The sequence below is a fragment of the Zonotrichia leucophrys genome, unplaced genomic scaffold, assembly GCF_028769735.1.
Source record: "Zonotrichia leucophrys gambelii isolate GWCS_2022_RI unplaced genomic scaffold, RI_Zleu_2.0 Scaffold_34_1600103, whole genome shotgun sequence".
Lineage (NCBI taxonomy): Eukaryota > Metazoa > Chordata > Aves > Passeriformes > Passerellidae > Zonotrichia > Zonotrichia leucophrys.
The window spans coordinates 115,937-135,135 of record NW_026992239.1 but is presented as its reverse complement, the minus strand read 5'-3'; the positions used below and the strand labels follow the sequence as shown (position 1 = coordinate 135,135).

Below are 19,199 nucleotides of genomic sequence, written 5' to 3'. Positions count from 1 at the left end.
CTGGACCCCTCCGGGCAGGTGAGAAATGGGGAAAATGGGGAAAAAATGGGGGAAAGTGGGAATTGGAGGGGAAAAACTGGGGGAAATGGGGGGAAAATATAGGAAAAAAATGGAGAAAAATGGGGAAAAATTGGGAAAAAATTGAGAAAAAAATGGGAAAAATATGGGGAAAAATGGGGGGAAATGGGGGAACATTGGGGAAAAATTGGGGGAAAAAGGGGTGAAATGGGGAAAAATGGGGGGAAATGGGGAAAAATGGGGAAAAGTGGGGGAAAATGGGTAAGAATGGGGGAAAAATTGGGGAAAATATAGGGAAAAAATGGAGAAAAATGGGAAAAAATATGGGGGGAAAAGGGAAAATGGGGAAAAATGGGGGGAAATCGGGAAAAAATGGGGAAAAAATTGGGAAAAATGGCAAAAATATGGGGAAATATGGGGGGGAAAATGGAGGGAAAAATGGGGGGGAAATGGGGAAAAATGGGGAAATGGGGGGAAAAGGGGAAAAATGGGGAAAATGGGGAAAATGGGAATTGGGGGCAGAAAATTGGGAGGGGAACAGGGATTTGAGAGGGGGAAATGGGGAAAAAATGGGAATTGAGGAGCAATAAATGGGGGGAAAATATTGGGGAATATGGGGGGAAATGGGGAAAAATGGGGGAAAATGGGGGAAAAATGGGGAAAAAAACGGGGGAAAAATGGGGGAAATGGGGGGGGGAAAAATGGGGGGAAAATGGGGAAAAATTGGGGAAAAAATGGGGGAAAATGGGGAAAATTGGGAATTAGGGGGTAAAAAATTGGGCAGGTGAGAAATGGGGAAAAAATTGGGGAAAATGGGGAATAAATGGGGAAAAATGGGAAAAAATGGGGAAAATGGGATTTGAGAGGGGGGAAATAGGGAAAATGGGAAAAATGGGGGAAAGTGGGGGGAAATGGGGGAAAATTGGGGAAAATTGGGGAAAATTGGGAATTAGGGGGTAAAAAATTGGGGGAGGAATGGGAAAAATGGGGGAAAATGGGGAATAAATGGGGAAAAATGGGGAAAATGGGGACAATGGGGGAAAATTGGGGAAAAATGGAGGAAAAAATTGGGAAAAATTGGGAAAGTGGGGAAAAATGGGGGGGGGTGGGAAAATGGGGAAAAAAGGGGGAAAATGGGGAAGAAATGGGAAAAATGAGGGGAAAAATGGGGGGAAATGGGAATTAGGTGGGAAAATGGAAACTGGGAAGGGGAAAAAAAGGAAAAAATGGGGATAGCAGGTAAAAACTGGGGGGAAAATGGGAATTGGGGGGGGCGGTTTCAAATGGGTCTGGGGGATTCCAGGGCAGAGGGGAAAAAGGGCTGGGAGAGGGAATTGGGGAGGGGTCCTGAGGTGGCAATGAGAGTTTGGGGGGGTTAAAATGGGGGCTATAAAGGGGGTCCTGGGGGGGGTTCCTGCTTATTTTGGGGTCCCCCTCCCCACCCGCAGCCCCATTGGGGAATTTGGGGAGGGGTCCTGGGGGTGCTGAGGTGGCAATAAGAGCTTGGGGGGTTAAAATGGGGTCTATAAAGGGGGTCCTGGGGGGGGTTCCTGCTTATTTTGGGGTCCTGCAGCCCCCCAGCCCCGTTGGGGAATTGGGGAGGGGTCCTGAGGTGGCAATAAGAGTTTGGGGGGGTTAAAATGGGGTCTATAAAGGGGGTCCTGGGGGGGGTCCCTGCTCATTTTGGGGGGTTTAAAATGGGGTCTATAAGGGGGTCCCGGGGGGGGTCCCCGCTGATTTCGGGGTCCCGCAGCCCCCCAGCCCCGCCACCCCCGTGGGCCGCGGCGCGGAGCCCGACAGCGGCGTGGGGCGCACGGACGAATCCACGCGCAACGAGGAGAGCTCGGAGCACGATCTGCTGTGCGAGGAGGCCGGAGAGGGACCCCCGGCACCGGCCCGGCCTCCCCCTCCCCGCCGCGAACCCCAAAACTTCCAAAATTCACCGCAAAACCTCCAAAATTCACCGCAAAACCTCCCGAAAAATTCCCCGCCAAATTCACCTCACAACGCGGCGCGGCTCCACGCAAAACCCGGCGCTGGATTGACGGCGGCGCGGAGCGGATCCGGCTCCGGCTCCGGCTGCGGGTCGGCGGGAAGAGCTGGAAGTGGAGCGAGCGGGCGGCGCGGAATGGCGGGGTTAGAAGCGGGGTTGGGAGCGCGGTTAGAACCGGGTTTGGGGCCCGGTTTGGGGCCCGGTTTGGGGCCGGGATTAGGGCCCGGTTTGGGGCCCGGCCCGCCGTCGCTGGCCGCGCTGAGCCCCGCCGAGCTGCGGCGGTACCGAGCGCTGCGCGGGCGCTGCGCGGGCCCCGCGGGCCGGGCGGAGCTGGCGCGGTTGGAGGAGGAGCTGCGGCACCTGGAGTTCAAATGCCGGCACCTCCTGCGGGCGCAGCAGCTGGAGCGGCTCCGCGAGCGAGGCCGCCGAGCCTGGCGAGACCCCGAGGGTCCCCTGGCCGATATCGCCGAGGCTCCGGAACGCGACAGCACCAGCGCTTACAACACCGGGGAAAGCTCCCGCAGCTCCCCGCTGCTGCTGCGGGCCGGGCTCGGAGCTCCTCCAGCTCCACCGCCCTCCGGAGCGGCTCCGAGCTCCGCCAAAGGGCCCCGCGGGAAGCGGCCCGGCCGGGACCGGCTGCTCAAAGCTCGGGCTATCAAAATCCTGGAGGAGCGCGGCGGCTCCACCGATGACGACGCTCGGAGCGAGCTGAAAACCGGGCGCTACTGGAGCCGCGAGCAGCGCAAGCAGCACCTGGCGAGGGCCCGGGAACAGCGGAGGCGCCGGGAGCTGCTGCTCCAAGGGCGGCCCGAGCCCCCGGCGGGGGCCGTGGGAGGGGTCCCGGAGGTGCCGCCCCCTCCCCAAAGCCAGCACGGGCCGGGGTCGCGGCGGGGGCTGCGCAAACGGAGCCGGCGCATCCTGGATAACTGGGTGACCATCCAGGAGATGATGCTGGCGCAGCACGGGGGGCGCCTGGAGCACCCGCTGCTCTCGGTGACCACCGTGTGACGCCCCCGGGCATCGGGGACGAAACAAAAGTTCCTCAAATCCCCCCAAAATTCTTTAAATGCCCCCAAAATTTCTGCTTTTTGCGTCAAGGACAAAGCCCCTCCTCACCACCCAGCGCTGTCCCCTCTCTCGGGGTCTCTGTCCCCTCTCTTGGGGGTCTCTCTCGAGGTCTCTGTCCCCTCTCTTGGGGGTCTCTGTCCCCTTTTGGGGTCTCTGTCCCTTTTTGGGGAGGGGTCTCTGTCCCCTCTCTTGGTATCTGTCCCCTCTCCCGGGGGTCTCTGTCCCCTTTTGGGGAGGGGTCTCTGTGTCCCCTTTTGGGGTCTCTGTCCCCTCTGGGGGTGTCTCTGTGTCCCCCTTTGTCCCCAAGCACAAATTGAGGAGGGGTCTCTGCCCCTCCCCCCCCTCCCCCTTATCCCCTCCCCCATTGTCGTGTCTGTGGCCGTGCTCACTTTTGGGATTTTTTGGGCTTTTTTCAGGGTTTTTTTACGATTTTTTTGTCATTTTTTCCTCCTCTTCCTCCTTCACCTCAGGGCTGGGAGGGTCCGAACCAGCCCTGGACCCCCAACCCAAAAAAAAAAAGGAAAAAAAATAAAAATAAAATTAAAATTTCTGGGGTGTTTCCCCTCCCCCACCCTCCCCTCCCCCACCCCTGTGTGTCTGTGGGGGAACGATGGAAAAAAAAAAAAAATCAAGAAAAAATCTGGTTTTTACTCATTTCACCCTTTTTGTGCTGCCTCGTGATTGGGGGGTTTTGGGGAGACCTAAAAAAATTGGGGGAAAAAAAATGAATATGAAATATTGATATGAATATTGAATTTCAAATATGGAAATTGGGGAAGATCCAAAAGTGGAGAGAAAGAAAATTTCAGAATTTGGGGAGCCCCTGAGGCATCGTTGATATTCTGGGATCTGCCTCGGGAAGGGGAAAAATGGGGGAAAAAATGGGAATTTAGGGGTTAAAAAATGGGAATTTGGGGGTAAAAAATGGGGGAAAAAAAAGGGAATTTAGGGGTTAAAAAATGGGGGGGAAAAATGGGAATTTAGGGGTTAAAAAAATGGGAATTGGGGGGTAAAAATGGGGGGAAAACGGGAATTTAGGGGTTAAAAAAAATGGGAATTTGGGGGGAAAAAATGGGAATTTAGGGGTTAAAAAATGGGGGAAAAATGGGAATTTAGGGGTTAAAAAAGGGGAAAAAATGGGAATTTAGGGGTTAAAAAATGGGAATTGGGGGGTAAAAAATGGGTGAAAAAATTTGGGAAAAAATGGGAATTTAGGGGTTAAAAAATGGGAATTGGGGGGTAAAAAATGGGGGGAAAAATGGGAATTTAGGGGTTAAAAAATGGGGGAAAAAATGGGGAAACAGGAGGGAAAGGGGGAAAAATGAGTATGTGGATAAAAATGAGGGAAAATGGGAATTGGGGGGTAAAAATGGGAATTTTTGTGGGGTAAAACAGAAACAAAAAACAACCAAGCTTTGGGGACCCCCCTCCCCCCCCAAAAACCCACAGAGCCAAAACCTTAGGGACTCGTTAACTTTCAGGAACCCCCAAAAACCCCAAATCCCCCCCAAAACACCCCAAATCCCTCCCCAAAAACCCCAAATCCCCCCAAAACTCAAAAAAAACCCCAAATCCCACCCGCAAAAACCCCAAATCCCGCCCCTAAAAAACCCCAAAAACCCCCAAATCCCCCCCCCCAAAAAACCCCAAATCCCCACAAAAAACCCCAAATCCCGCCCCCAAATCCCCCTAAATAACCCCAGATCCCCCCCAAAACCTCCCAAAAAACCCAAATCCCGCCCCCAAAACCCTAAATCCCCTCAAAAAAACTCCAAATCCCCCCCAATAAACCCAAATCCCTCCACAAAAACCCCAAATCCCCCCCAACCCCCAAATCCCCTTTAAAAACCCCAAATCCCCGAAAGCCCTAAATCCCCTCAAAAAAACTCCAAATCCCTCCCCAAAAACACCCCAAATCCCCCCTAAATCTCCAAAAACCCCCAAAAATCCCAAATCCCCTCAAAAAAACCCCAAATCCCGCCCCCAAAAAAACCCCAAATAAATCCCCCCCAAAAAACCCAAATCCCCTTTAAAAACCCCAAATCCTCCCCAAAAAAACCCAATTTCCCCCTCAAACCCCCCCCAAAAACCCAAATCTCGCCCCCAAAAAACCCCAAACCCCCCCAAAAAACCCAAATCCCTCCACAAAAAACCCCAAATCCCCCCAAAAAAAACCCTAAATCCCCTTTAAAAACTCCAAATCCCTCCCCCTAAAACCCCCCAAAAAAACCCAATTTCCCCCTCAAACCCCCCAAAAAAACCCCAAACCCCCCCAAAAAACCCCAAATCCCCCCTAAAAACCCCCAAAAACCTCAAATCCCGACCCCAAAAAACCCCAAATTCCCCCCAAAACTCGCTAAATCCCCCCAAAATTTCAAAAAACCCCAAATCCCTCCCACAAAAAAAAACCCCAAATCCCCTTTAAAAACCCCAAATCCCTCCCCAAAAAACCCCAAATCCCCCCTAAAAACTCCCAAAAACCCCAAATCCCTTTCCAAAAACCCCAAATCCCGACCCCAAATCCCCCCAAAAATCCCCAAATCCCGCCCCCCCAAAAAACCCCAAATCCCCACAAAAAACCCCAAATCCCGCCCCCAAATCCCCCTAAATAACCCCAGATCCCCCCCAAAACCTCCCAAAAAACCCAAATCCCGCCCCCCAAAATCCTAAATCCCCTCAAAAAAACCCAAATCCCCCCCCAAAAAACCCCAAATCCCCCCAAAAAACCCCAAATCCCCATTAACAACCCAAACTCCGCCCCCTCAGACCGAACTCAAAGCTTTTTATTTCCTGTCCCCCCCCCCCCCCCCCCCGGGGTCCCTCCCCATCCCCTCGGGTTCCCCACAGATTTTGGGGTTCCCTGGGGACGCTGGGGGGTTCCCGGGGTATTTTTGGGGTATTTTTGGGGTATTTTTGGGGTATTTTGGGGCGTTTTTGGGGTGTCAGGCGTGCAGGGCCCTCCAGCGCTCCAGCGGGCCCCGGGCAGGGACGTATTTGACGCCGCAGCCGTCGGGGATCAGGCGCTTCTGGGCCACCATGTCCTCGAAGGCGTCGGCGTTGAACTTGGTGAACCCCCATTTCTTGGAGATGTGGATCTGGGGGGACCCCAAAAATCCATCAGGGGGACCCCAAAATCCCACCCCAAAAAAATTTGGGGGTCCCCAAGTGCTCCCATCCCAATTATTGCAATGGTTTCAGTATCATGAGCTCCTCCCTTTGTTTGGATTTTGGGGACCCCCATGTTGGTGAACCCCCATTTTTTGGGGATGTGGATCTGGGGGGACCCCAAAAATCCGTCAGGGGGACCCCAAAATCCCAGCACAAAAAAATTTGGGGGTCCCCAGGTGCTCCCATCCCAATTATTTTAAGGTTTTCACCTCCCTTTTTTGAAGTTTGGATTTTTGGGGACCCCCCCATGTTGGTGAACCCCCATTTTTTGGGGATGTGGATCTGGGGGGACCCCAAAAATCCATCAGGGGGACCCCAAAAAATGGTCAGGGGGACCCCAAAATCCCACCACAAAAAAATTTGGGGGTCCCCAGGTGCTCCCATCCCAATTATTGCAATGGTTTCAGTATCATGAGCTCCTCCCTTTGTTTGGATTTTGGGGACCCCCATATTGGTGAACCCCCATTTCTTGGAGATGTGGATCTGGGGGACCCCAAAAATCCGTCAGGGGGACCCCAAAATCCCAGCACAAAAAAATTTGGGGGTCCCCAGGTGCTCCCATCCCATTGATTTCAAGGTTTTCAGCACCATGAATGTGTTTCAAGCTTGGATTTTTGGGGTCCCCATGTTGGTGAATCCCCCCGGGTGTTTTTGGGTCCCCCCATGGCTTTTAAGGTCCCCCCGAGGTTTTTGGGTTCCCCCCGAGTTTTTTGGATCCCCCTCAGGTTTTCTGGTCCCCCTCAGGTTTTGGGGTGTCCCAGTACCTTCTGTTCCCCCTGAGTTTTTGGGGTCCCCCAGTACCTTGGGTCCCTCCAAGCTTCTTGGTGTCCCCCCGAGTTTTTGGGGTCCCCCCGAGTTTTTGGGGTCCCCCTCAGGCTTCTGGGTCCCCCCAAGGTTTTTGGGGTGCCCTCAGGTTTTGGGGTCCCCCCATACCTTCTGTCCCCCCGGGTGTTTTTGGGTCCCCTCAGGTTTTTGGGTCCCCCCGAGGTTTTTGGGGTCCCCCTGGTACCTTGGGTTCCCCCTGAGCTTTTGGGGTCCCCCGAGTTTTTGGGGTTCCCTCAGGGTTTTTGGGTCATCCCAGTACCTTCTGTACCCCCAGGTGTTTTTGGGGTCCCCCAGTACCTTCTGTTCCCCCATGGTTTTTGGGTCCCCCCGGGTATTTTTGGGATCCCCCCCGGTACCTTGGGTTTCCCTGAGCTTTTGGGGTGCCCTCAGGGTTTTTGGGGTCCCCCCGAGGTTTTGGGGTGCCCTCAGAGTTTTTGGGTCCCCCCAAGGTTTTTGGGTCCCCCCGAGTTTTTGGGGTGCCCCTGGTACCTTCTGTCCCCCTGGGTGTTTTTGGGTCCCCCCGAGTTTTTGGGGTCCCCCAGTACCTTGGGTCCCTCCAAGCTTTTTGGTGTTCCCCTGAGGTTTTTGGTGTCCCCCCCAGTTTTTGGGGTTCCCTCAGGGTTTTTGGGTCCCCCTCAGGTTTTGGGGTGCCCCTGGTACCTTCTGTCCCCCTGGGTGTTTTTGGGTTCCCCCTAGGCTTTAAAGGTCCCCCCGGTGTTTTTGGGGCCCCCCGAGTTTTTTGGGCCCCCCCAATTTTTTGGGGTCCCCCCGGGTATTTTTGGGGTCCCCCCGGGTATTTTTGGGGTCCCCCCGGTACCTTCTGGCGCCCCGGGAACTTGAACTTGGCTCGGCGCAGCGCCTCCACCACGTGCTCCTTGTTCTGCGCCTTGGTGCGGATGGACATGATCACCTGGCCGATGTGCACCCGGGCCACCGTGCCCTGCGGCTTCCCGAAGGCGCCACGCATCCCGGTCTGCAGCCTGAGAGACCCCAGACCCAATTATAGACCCCAGACCCAATTACAGACCCCAGACCCAATTACAGACACACACAGAGACCCCAAACCCAGCCCAAACCCAGCCCAGCCCCATTGACAGTGTGTGTGTGCCACCGTGCCCTGCGGCTTCCCGAAGGCGCCGCGCATGCCGGTCTGCAGCCTGAGAGACCCCAGACCCAATTACAGACCCCAGACCCAATTACAGACCCCAGACCCAATTATAGACACAGCCAGAAACCCCAAACCCAGCCCAGCCCCATTGACAGTGCACCCGCACCACCGTGCCCTGCGGCTTCCCGAAGGCTCCACGCATCCCGGTCTGCAGCCTGAGAGACCCCAGACCCAATTACAGACCTGCCCTGAGACCCCAGACCCAATTACAGACCCCAGACCCAATTACAGACACAGCCAGAAACCCCAAACCCAGCCCAGCCCCATTGACAGTGCGTGTGTGCCACCGTGCCCTGCGGCTTCCCGAAGGCGCCGCGCATCCCGGTCTGGAGTCTGGAACCCAGAGAGACCCCAGACCCAATTACAGACCCCAGACCCAATTACTGATACAGACTGGGAACCCAACTCCCAATTACTGACACAGTTATAGACCCCAGCCCCATTGACAGTGCACCCGCGCCACCGTGCCCTGCGGCTTCCCGAAGGCGCCGCGCATGCCGGTCTGCAGCCTGAGAGACCCCAGACCCAATTAGTGATACACACAGAGACCCCAGACCCAATTACAGACCCCAGACCCAATTACAGACCCCAGACCCAATTACAGACCCCAGACCCAATTACTGACACAGCCAGAAACCCCAAACCCAGCCCAGCCCCATTGACAGTGCGTGTGTGCCACCGTGCCCTGCGGCTTCCCGAAGGCGCCACGCATGCCTGTCTGGAGTCTGGAACCCAGAGAGACCCCAGACCCAATTAGTGATACACACAGAGACCCCAGACCCAATTACAGACCCCAGACCCAATTACAGATACAGCCTGGGAACCCAGAGCCACTGACAGTGCACACACACCACCGTGCCCTGCGGCTTCCCGAAGGCGCCGCGCATGCCGGTCTGCAGCCTGGAACAGCCCAGAGACCCCAGACCCAATTACAGACCCCAGACCCAATTATAGACACACACAGAGACCCCAGACCCAATAACAGACCCCAGACCCAATTACAGATACAGCCTGGGAACCCAGCCCCACTGACAGTGCACACACACCACCGTGCCCTGCGGCTTCCCGAAGGCTCCACGCATGCCGGTCTGGAGTCTGGAACAGCCCAGAGACCCCAGACCCAATTACAGACCTGCCCTGAGACCCCAGACCCAATTACAGATACAGCCTGGGACCCCAGACCCAATTACAGACACACACAGAGACCCCAAACCCAGCCCAGCCCCATTGACAGTGCGTGTGTGCCACCGTGCCCTGCGGCTTCCCGAAGGCTCCACGCATCCCGGTCTGCAGCCTGAGAGACCCCAGACCCAATTACAGACCCCAGACCCAATTACAGACCCCAGACCCAATTATAGACACACACAGAGACCCCAGACCCAATTACAGACCTGCCCTGAGACCCCAGACCCAATTATAGACCCCAGACCCAATTATAGATACAGCCTGGGAACCCAAACCCAGCCCAGCCCCATTGACAGTGCGTGTGTGCCACCGTGCCCTGCGGCTTCCCGAAGGCTCCGCGCATGCCGGTCTGCAGCCTGAGAGACCCCAGACCCAATTACAGACCCCAGACCCAATTACAGACCCCAGACCCAATTACTGACACAGCTATAGACCCCAGACCCAATTACAGACACAGCCCTGAGCCACACAGACCCCGGCCCCACTGCCAATGCACCCGCGCCACCGTGCCCTGGGTTTTGGGATATTTTGGGTTTATTTCAGGCTATTTTGGGGTTATTTAGGGTTATTTTCAGCTATTTTAGGGCTATTTTGGGTTTATTTGAAGCTATTTTGCGATTTTTGGGGTTTATTTGAAGCTATTTTTGGGTTATTTTGGGTTTATTTGAGGCTATTTTGGGACATTTTGGGCTATTTTGGAGTTATTTATGGTTATTTAGGACTATTTTGGGTTATTTAGGCCTATTTTGGGGTTATTTTGAGCTATTTTGGGGTTCTTTAGAGTTTATTTTGGGTTTATTTTGGGTTGTGTCCCCCCGGGGGATTTTGGCATATTTTGGGCTATTTTAGGGTTATTTTGGGTTCATTTTGGGCTATTTTGGGGTTATTTGGGGCTATTTTGGGTTTATTTGGGGCTATTTTGGGATATTTTGGGGTTATTTTCAGCTATTTTGGGTTTATTTTGGGTTTATTTGGGTTTATTTTGGGTTATTTTGGGTTTATTTTGGGTTATTTTGGGCTATTTTGGGGTTATTTTGGGGTTATTTTGGGTTTATTTTGGGCTATTTTGGGGTTATTTTGGGTTTATTTTGGGTTTTTTGGGTTTATTTTGGGCTATTTTAGGTTATTTAGTGTTTATTTTGGGTTCATTTAGGGTTTATTTGGGTTCATTTTGGGGTTGTGTCCCCCCGGCCCCTTTGGGAGCGCCCCCATTTTGGGGAGGGGTCCCTACACAGCCGGGGGGGGGAGGGGTCTCTGTGCGCAGCCAGTGCACGCCGGGACCCTATGGGGGAGGGGCACGGCCGGCTTAATTAGCTGCGGGCAATTAATTAATATACGGCTTCATTAGCTGCGGGTCATTAATGGGGTAATTAATTAACTAATGGCTTCATTAGCTGCGGGTCATTAATGGGGAATTAATTAATTTCGGGAACCCCTGAGGATTTTGGGGACCCCCAAAAGGATCTCAAAGACCCCTCCCCAAATTTAAGACCCCCCCAAAATTTGACCCCCAAATTTCAGAACTTTCCCATCCTAAATCACTCCTTGAACTTTTCCTCATCAACTTTTGGAACCCCCCCAAAACTCCACCGACCCCCCCAGAATTTTGGGGTTCCCCTGGAAATTTCGGGGACCCCCAAAAGGGATCTCAAAGACCCCTCCCAAATTTAAGACCCCCCCAAAATTTGATCCCCCCAAATTTAAGAACTTTTCCATCCCAAATCGCTCCTCGAAACTTTTCCTCATCAATTTTTGGAACCTCCCCAAAACTCCAAGGACCCCCCCAGAATTTTGGGGTCCCCCTGGGAATTTTGGGGACCCCCAAAAGGGATCTCAAAGACCCCCAAATTTCAGAACTTTTCCATCCCAAATCACTCCCAAAACTTTTCCCCCTTAAATTCAGGAATCCCTCACAAAAACTCCACCGAGCCCACCAGGATTTTGGGGACCCCCTGGAAACTTCGGGGTCCCTCCTGGGGATTTTGGGGACCCCCAAAAGGGATCTCAAAGACCCCCCCAAATTTTAAGACACCCCAAATTTAAGAGCTTTTCCATCCCAAACCACTCCCAAAACTTTTCCCCCTTAAATTCATGAATGCCCCCAAAACTCCACTGAGCCCCCCAGAATTTTGGGGTCCCCCTGGGTGGATTTTGAGGTCCCCTGGGTGGATTTTGGGGTCCCCCCGTGGATTTTGGGGTCCCCTGGGTGAATTTCGGGGTCCCCCCTGGGTGAATTTCGGGGTCTCCTGGGTGGATTTCGGGGTCCCCCTGATGGATTTTGGGGTCCCCTGGTGGATTTTGGGGTGCCCTGGGTGAATTTTGGGGTCCCCTGGGTGGATTTTGGGGTGCCCTGGGTGAATTTTGGGGTGCCCTGGGTGGATTTTAGGGTCCCCCGGGTGGATTTTGGGGTCCCCTGGGTGGATTTTAGGGTCCCTTCCGTGGATTTTGGGGTCCCCTGGGTGGATTTTGGGGTCCCCTGGATGAATTTTGGGGTCTCCTGGGTGGATTTTAGGGACCCCCAAAAGGGATCTCAAAGACCCCCCAAATTTCAGGACACCCCAAATTCAGGGGGATTTTTAAATGACCCATCCCAGAAACTTTTCCCATTTAAATTCAGGAATCCCTCCCAAAAACTCCACTGAGCCCCCCCGAATTTTGGGGTCCCCCTCAAAATTTCGGGGACCCCCTGAGGATTTTGAGGACCCCCAAAAGGGATCTCAAAGACCCCCCAAATTTAAGAACTTTTCCATCCCAAACCACTCCCAAAACTTTTCCCATTTAAATTCATGAAAGCCCCCAAAACTCCACCGACCCCCCCCAGAATTTTGGGGTTCCCCTGGTGAATTTCGAGGTCCCCTGGGTGGATTTTGGGGTCCCCCCGGTGGATTTTGGGGTCCCCTGGTGGATTTTGGGGTCCCCCTGGTGGATTTTGGGGACCCCTGGGTGGATTTTGGGGTCCCCTGGGTGGATTTTGGGGTTCCCGGGGTGGATTTTGGGGTCTCCCAGGTGGATTTTGGGGGTTCCCAGATGGATTTTGGGGTCTCCCAGGTGGATTTTGGGGTCTCCCAGGTGGATTTTGGGGTGCCTGGGATGGATTTTGGGGTGTCCAGGGTTGATTTTGGGGTGTCCTGGGGGATTTTGGGGTTCCAGGGTGGATTTTGGGGTGCCCTGGGTTGATTTTGGGGTGTCCAGGGTGGATTTTGGGGTGCTCTGGGTGGATTTTGGGGTGCCCTGGGTGGATTTTGGGGTCCCCTGATGGATTTTGGGGTCCCCTGGTGGATTTTGAGGTCCCCTGGGTGGATTTTGGGGTTCCTGGGTGGATTTTGGGGTGTCCCAGATGGATTTTGGGGTGCCCTGGGTGGATTTTGGGGTGCCCCGGGTGGATTTTGGGGTCCCCCTGGTGGATTTTGGGGTCCCCTGGGTGGATTTCGGGGTCCCGTGGGTGGATTTTGGGGTCCCCTGCGTGGATTTTGGGGTCCCCCCCGGTGATTCCGGGGTCCCCCGAGTGGATTTTGGGGTGCCCTGGGTGAATTTTGGGGTCCCCCTGGGTGGATTTTGGGGTCCCCTGGTGGATTTTGGGGTCCCCTGGATGAATTTTGGGGTGCCCTGGGTGGATTTTGGGGTGCCCTGGGTGGATTTTGGGGTTCCCTGGGTGGATTTTGGGGTCCCCGGGTGGATTTCGGGGTTCCCCCCTTGGAATTTTGGGGTCCCCCGGGTGGATTTTGGGGTCCCCTGGGTGGATTTCGGGGTCCCCCTGGTGGATTTTGGGGTCCCCTGGTGGATTTTGGGGTCCCCTGGGTGGATTTTGGGGTCCCCCGGTGGATTTTGGGGTGCCCTGGGTGAATTTTGGGGTCCCCCTGGTGGATTTTGGGGTCCCGTGGGTGGATTTTGGGGTCCCCTGGGTGAATTTTAGGGTCCCCCCCGGGTGGATTTTGGGGTCCCCTGGGTGAATTTCGGGGTCCCTTGGGTGGATTTTGGGGTGCCCTGGGTGGATTTTGGGATCCCTCCCATGGATTTTGGGGTCCCCCTGGTGGATTTTGGGGTCCCCTGGGTGGATTTTGGGGTCCCCCTGGTGGATTTTGGGGTGCCCTGGGTGGATTTTGGGGTTCCCCTGGATGGATTTTGGGGTCTCCTGGGTGGATTTTGGGGTCCCCCCGGTGAATTTTGGGGTCCCCTGGGTGAATTTTGGGGTCCCCTGGGTGGATTTTGGGGTGCCCCGGGTGGATTTTGGGGTCCCCTGGGTGGATTTTGGGGACCCCCAAAAGGGATCCCAAAGACCCCTTAAATTTTTAAGACCCCCCCCCAAATTCAGGGGGATTTTTAAATGACCCATCCCAGAAACTTTTCCCATTTAAATTCAGGAATCCCTCCCAAAAACTCCACCGACCCCCCCAGAATTTTGGGGTCCCCCTGAAAATTTCGGGGTCCCCCTGAGGATTTTGAGGACCCCAAAAGGGATCTCAAAGACCCCTCCCCAAAATTTAAGACCCCCAAATTTAAGAACTTTCCCATCCTAAATCACTCCCAAAACTTTTCCCATTTAAATTCAGGAATCCCTCCCAAAACTCCACCGACCCCCCCAGAATTTTGGGGTTCCCCTGAAAACTTCGGGGACCCCCAAAAGGGATCTCAAAGACCCCCCCCAAATTTAAGACCCCCCAAATTTCAGCACTTTTCCATCCCAAACCACTCCCAAAACTTTTCCTCATCAACTTTTGGAACCCCCCCAAAACTCCACCGCCCCCCCCAGAATTTCGGGGTCCCCCTTCGAATTTTGGGGTCCCCTGGGTGGATTTTGGGGTTCCCTGTGTGAATTTCGGGGTCTCCTGGGTGGATTTTGGGGTGCCCCGGGTGGATTTTGGGGTGCCCTGGGTGGATTTTGGGGTGCCCCGGTGGATTTTGGGGTCCCCCGGGTGGATTTTGTGGTGCCCTGGGTGGATTTTGGGGTGCCCCGGGTGGATTTTGGGGTCCCCACCTGTCGGCCCCAGCACACGAGAGCATTTTGTTGATGCGGATGACGTGGAAGGGGTGCAGGCGCACGCGGATGTGGAAGCCGTCCTTGCCGCAGCTCTTCACCATGTACTTGTTAGCGCAGATCCGGGCGGCCTCCAGCGCTGGGGAGGGAAATTTGGGGGGTCAGGACCCTTCTCCCCAAAATCCAGAAAAAAATTTGGAGTTTTTAGGTGAAAATTTGGAGTTTTTAGGTGAAAATTTGGAGTTTTTACGCGAAAATTCAAAGATTTTACGCGGCAATTTGCGGCTTTTACGTGAAAATTTTCAGTGTTTTTAGATGGAAATTTTGGTGTTTCAGGAGATCATTTGGGGGTTTTAGGTGGAAATTTTGCATTTTTAAAGTGAAATTTTGGGGTTTTTAGGTGAAAATTTGGAATTTTTATGTGAACATTCAAAGATTTTACGCGGCAATTTGCGGTTTTTACGTGAAAATTCTGGGTTTTTTTAGGTGGAAATTTGGGGTCTTTTAGATGGAAATTTTGGGGGTTTGGGGGAGAAATTTGGGGTTTTTTTTAGGTGGAAATTTGGAATTTTTAAAGTGAAATTTTGGGGTTTTTGGGTCCTTGCCGCAGCTCTTCACCATGTACTTGTTAGCGCAGATCCGGGCGGCTTCCAGCGCTGGGGAGGGAAATTTTGGGGTTTCAGGAAAAAATTTGGGGTTTTTAGAAAAAAATTTGGAGTTTTTAGGTGAAAATTTGGGGTTTTTAGGAGAAAATTTGGGGTTTTTAGGTGAAAATTTGGGGTTTTTAGGAGAAAATTTGAAGATTTTACGTGAAAATTTGAAGGTTTTAGGTAGAAATTTGGGGGTTTAAGGTAAAAATTTGGGTTTATGAAGGGAAGATTTTGGGGAATTTGGGAAAAAATTTGGGGTTTTTAGGTGAAAATTTGGGGTTTTTAGGTGAAAATTTGGGGTTTTTACGTGAAAATTTGGAGTTTTTACGTGAAAATTTGGAGTTTTTACATGGTAATTTGCGGTTTTTACGTGAAAATTTTCGCTGTTTTTAGGTGGAAATTTGGGGTCTTTTAGATGGAAATTTTGGGGGTTTGGGGGAGAAATTTGGGGGTTTTTTTAGGTGGAAATTTTGCGTTTTTAAAGTGAAATTTTGGGGTTTTTAGGTGGAAATTTGGGGTTTTTGGGTCCTTGCCCACCATGTACTTGTTAGCGCAGATCCGGGCGGCCTCCAGGGCTGGGGAGGGAAATTTTGGGGTTTCAGGAAAAAATTTGGGGTTTTTAGAAAAAAATTTGGAGTTTTTAGGTGAAAATTTGGGGTTTTTAGGTGAAAATTTGGGGTTTTTACGCGAAAATTCAGAGATTTTACGCGGCAATTTGCGGCTTTTATGTGAAAATTTTGGGGTTTTTAGGTGGAAATTTGGGGGGCTTAGGTGGAAATTTGGGGGGTTTGGGGGAGAAATTTGGGGGTTTTTTAAGGTGGAAATTTTGGGGTTTTTAGGTGAAAATTTGGGGTTTTAGGCGAAAATTTGGGGTTTTTAGGTGAAAATTTGGAGTTTTTACATGGCAATTTGCGGTTTTTATGTGAAAATTTTCGGTGTTTTTAGATGCAAATTTTGGTGTTTCAGGAGAAAATAATTGGGGGGTCTGGGGTAGAAATTTGGGGTTTTTTTTAGGTGGAAATTTTGCGTTTTTAAAGTGAAATTTTGGGGTTTTTAGGTGGAAATTTGGGGTTTTTGGGTCCTTGCCCACCATGTACTTGTTAGCGCAGATCCGGGCGGCCTCCAGCGCTGGGGAGGGAAATTTTGGGGTTTCAGGAAAAAATTTGGGGTTTTTAGAAAAAAATTTGGAGTTTTTAGAAAAAAATTTGGAGTTTTTAGGTGAAAATTTGGAGTTTTTAGGTGAAAATTTGGAGTTTTTAGGTGAAAATTTGGAGTTTTTACATGGTAATTTGCGGTTTTTACGTGAAAATTTTCGCTGTTTTTAGGTGGAAATTTGGGGTCTTTTAGATGGAAATTTTGGGGGTTTGGGGTAGAAATTTGGGGTTTTTTTTAGGTGGAAATTTGGAATTTTTAAAGTGAAATTTTGGGGTTTTTAGGTGGAAATTTGGGGTTTTTGGGTCCTTGCCCACCGTGTACTTGTTAGCGCAGATCCGGGCGGCCTCCAGCGCTGGGGAGGGAAATTTTGGGGTTTCAGGAAAAAATTTGGAGTTTTTAGAAAAAAATTTGGAGTTTTTAGAAAAAAATTTGGAATTTTTAGGTGAAAATTTGAAGATTTTACGCGAAAATTTGCGGGTTTTTTACATGAATCCCAATTTTTTAAAGAATTTTTTTCCCAAAAAATCCCCTTTAAATCCCCAAAAATCCTCCCTAAAATTCCAATTTTTTAAAGAATTTTTTCCCAAAAAATCCCCAAAAGTCCTCCCAAAAATCCCAATTGTTTAAAGAACTTTTTGCCAAAAAATCCCCAAAAATCCCCTTTAAATCCCCCAAAATCCTCCACAAAAATCCCAATTTTTTAAAGAATCTTTTCCCCAAAAAATCCCCTTTAAATCCCCAAAAATCCTCCCTAAAATCCCAATTTTTAAAGAATTTTTTCCCAAAAAAATCCCCAAAAATCCCCTTTAAATCCCCAAAAATTCTCCACAAAAATCCCAATTTTTCAAAGAATCTTTTCCCCAAAAAATCCCCTTTAAATCCCAAAAAATCCTCCCTAAAATCCCAATTTTTAAAGAATTTTTTTCCCAAAAAATCCTCCACAAAAATCACAATTTTTCAAGAATTTTTTCCCAAAAAATCCCCAAAAATCCTCCCCAAAATCCCAATTTTTAAAGAATTTTTCCCAAAAAATCCCCCAAATTCCCAATTTTTTCCAAGATCTCCCCCCAAACCCCCTCACCACCCTTAATATTTAAAAAAAAACCCAAAAATATTTAAAATATTTTTATTTTTACCTTCGGAGCTCAGCTGCTCGTACTCATCCGACACCATGTGCCCGCACAGGGGGAATTCATCCACTTTGGCTTTTTTCCGGCCCAGGTCGAAAATTCGGATTTTTGGGTCTGGGGGAGGCACCAAAAGGGGAATTTTTGAGTTTTTTTAGGATTTTTTTTGGGTGAATTTTGGGGTTTTTTAGGGTCGGGACTCACCCGGGACCCCCCGGCAGAATCGGGATTTGGGGTAGGGTTTGTTCTTGCAGTAGCGGTAACTTGGGAGGGAAATAAAAGGGTTAAAAATGGTGAAAAATTATAAATTTTATAGCCAAAAAACCACTGAAATATCCCTAAAATATCCCTCAAAATTACCCCAAAAATCCCCTCAAAAAATCTCAAAAAATCCCCTTTAATTATTCCCCAAAACCTTAATTTTCCTTTCTTAACCTTTAAATATTTTAATTTTAACCCGTTGCCTTTAAAACCCCAAATTTTCCCATTTTAACCGCGCCTGACCCTTTTTACCCCAATTATTCTCATTTTAACCCAAACTTTTTTATTTTTAAACCAAATTTTTCCCTTTTTAACCGAGCCTGACCCTTTTTACCCCAATTATTCTCATTTTAACCCAAATTTTTCATTTTTAACCCAAATTTTTCCCTTTTTAACCCCAAATATTAATTTTAACCAAATCTGATCAATTTTAACCCTAACTATCCAATTTTTAACCCAATTTTTCCATTTTACTTTTTTTTTCTCACCCTCCCCTCGCCCCCAGCCCCATTTTAACGCCCCCAGTGACGTCACAACCGCCCTGCCACGTCACGCTGCCCCCGCTCTGACGTCACGCCCTCACCATCTCGCCGGCCGGCGGCCCATGGCGGCTCCGGGACCTGCGGGGGACACAAGGGACGCGTTGGGGACCCCAAAAACCCCAAATTTACCTTAAAAAACCCCAAAAAGTCCCAAATTAACCCCAAAGCCCGCCCGGCCCGCGCTCCCCTCACGCCGCGCTCCGACCTCGCCGCGTGCCCGAAAGAGGCCGCGGGCGCCTGCGCGCTGGTTTTATACCGCCCTTCACTTCCGGTCACGCCCACCACTTCCGGCGGCGCTCTGGCCGCCCCGGAGGACTCACGGAGGAGCGGAGGGCGGTGATGGCGGAGGGTGATGGAGGAGCTGAGGGGGAGCGCGGGGCTGCGGGAAGGCAGAGGGCGGGAGGGGGGCGGGAAAGGAGCTGGGAGAGCGCGGAGGGGCGGCGAGAGGGAGGGGCGGCCATAGAGATGGAAGGAGCCGCTCTGGCGAGCTCAGGGATCATAAAGAGGAGAGGCGCAGCCAATCAGAGCGCGCGGGGGAGGCGGCGCAGGCGCGGTGAGGGCGCTGGGAGGGGCGTTGTGACGTCACCGCGTCTTCACGTAGTCCCGCCTTTCTCGCGGAATTATGCGGAAGGCAGAGCCGCCGTGGGGTGATTTGCATATATTTGCATAAAGGGGCGGGGCGGCTCCTCGGAAGGACCCCGAAATTCAGAGGGACCTCCCTCAAAACCCCTCCCTCAATTTAAAGGGACCCCCCCCAATTCCAACCCCCCTCCCCCAAATATTTTGGGGTGAAATCCCCCAAAAATGGAGGTGACCCCCTCAAATTAAACCCCCCATCTCAAACCTCCCCAAAATAACCTCAACCCCCTCCCCAAAAAACCCTTAAAATCCCCCAATCCCCCTCAAACCCCCCTAAAACACCCCCAAATAAATGCCCCCATTCCGAAACCCCAAAAAACCCCAAATTCCCCCCATAAAACCAAAAATCCCCCCGAAAACAACCCATAAAAAACCCCAAACCCACAAATACCCCCCAATACTCACCCTAGACCCACAAATACCCC

General features: G+C 51.6%; 1 protein-coding gene and 1 non-coding gene across 2 annotated transcripts; both read right to left on the bottom strand.

Moving 5' to 3' along the window:
- Positions 1–5,841: 5,841 nt before the first annotated feature.
- On the bottom strand, positions 5,842–18,364 carry RPL10 (ribosomal protein L10). Its single transcript, XM_064737090.1, has 7 exons — positions 18,341–18,364; positions 18,177–18,213; positions 17,537–17,595; positions 17,342–17,449; positions 14,401–14,539; positions 7,890–8,052; positions 5,842–6,174 (listed from the first exon to the last, which is right to left on the bottom strand). The coding sequence occupies exons 2-7, from the start codon at positions 18,197–18,199 to the stop codon at positions 6,022–6,024; spliced, it is 645 nt and encodes a 214-aa protein (XP_064593160.1). The 5' UTR covers positions 18,200–18,213; positions 18,341–18,364; the 3' UTR covers positions 5,842–6,021.
- On the bottom strand, positions 10,603–10,745 carry LOC135460363 (small nucleolar RNA SNORA70). Its single transcript, XR_010443211.1, has one exon. It is a non-coding gene; the product is annotated as a small nucleolar RNA SNORA70 (small nucleolar RNA).
- Positions 18,365–19,199: the final 835 nt, after the last annotated feature.

What these genes read in the sequence shown, in the direction of transcription:
- RPL10 (XM_064737090.1), bottom strand. Translation starts at nt 18,199, where the DNA reads ATGGGCCGCCGGCCGGCGAGATG. An exon ending in GGCCGCCGGCCGGCGAGATG is followed by an intron (nt 17,596 to 18,176) that starts GTGAGGGCGTGA and finishes TTCCCTCCCAAG; the next exon opens with TTACCGCTACTGCAAGAACA. An exon ending in ATTCTGCCGGGGGGTCCCGG is followed by an intron (nt 17,450 to 17,536) that starts GTGAGTCCCGAC and finishes TGCCTCCCCCAG; the next exon opens with ACCCAAAAATCCGAATTTTC.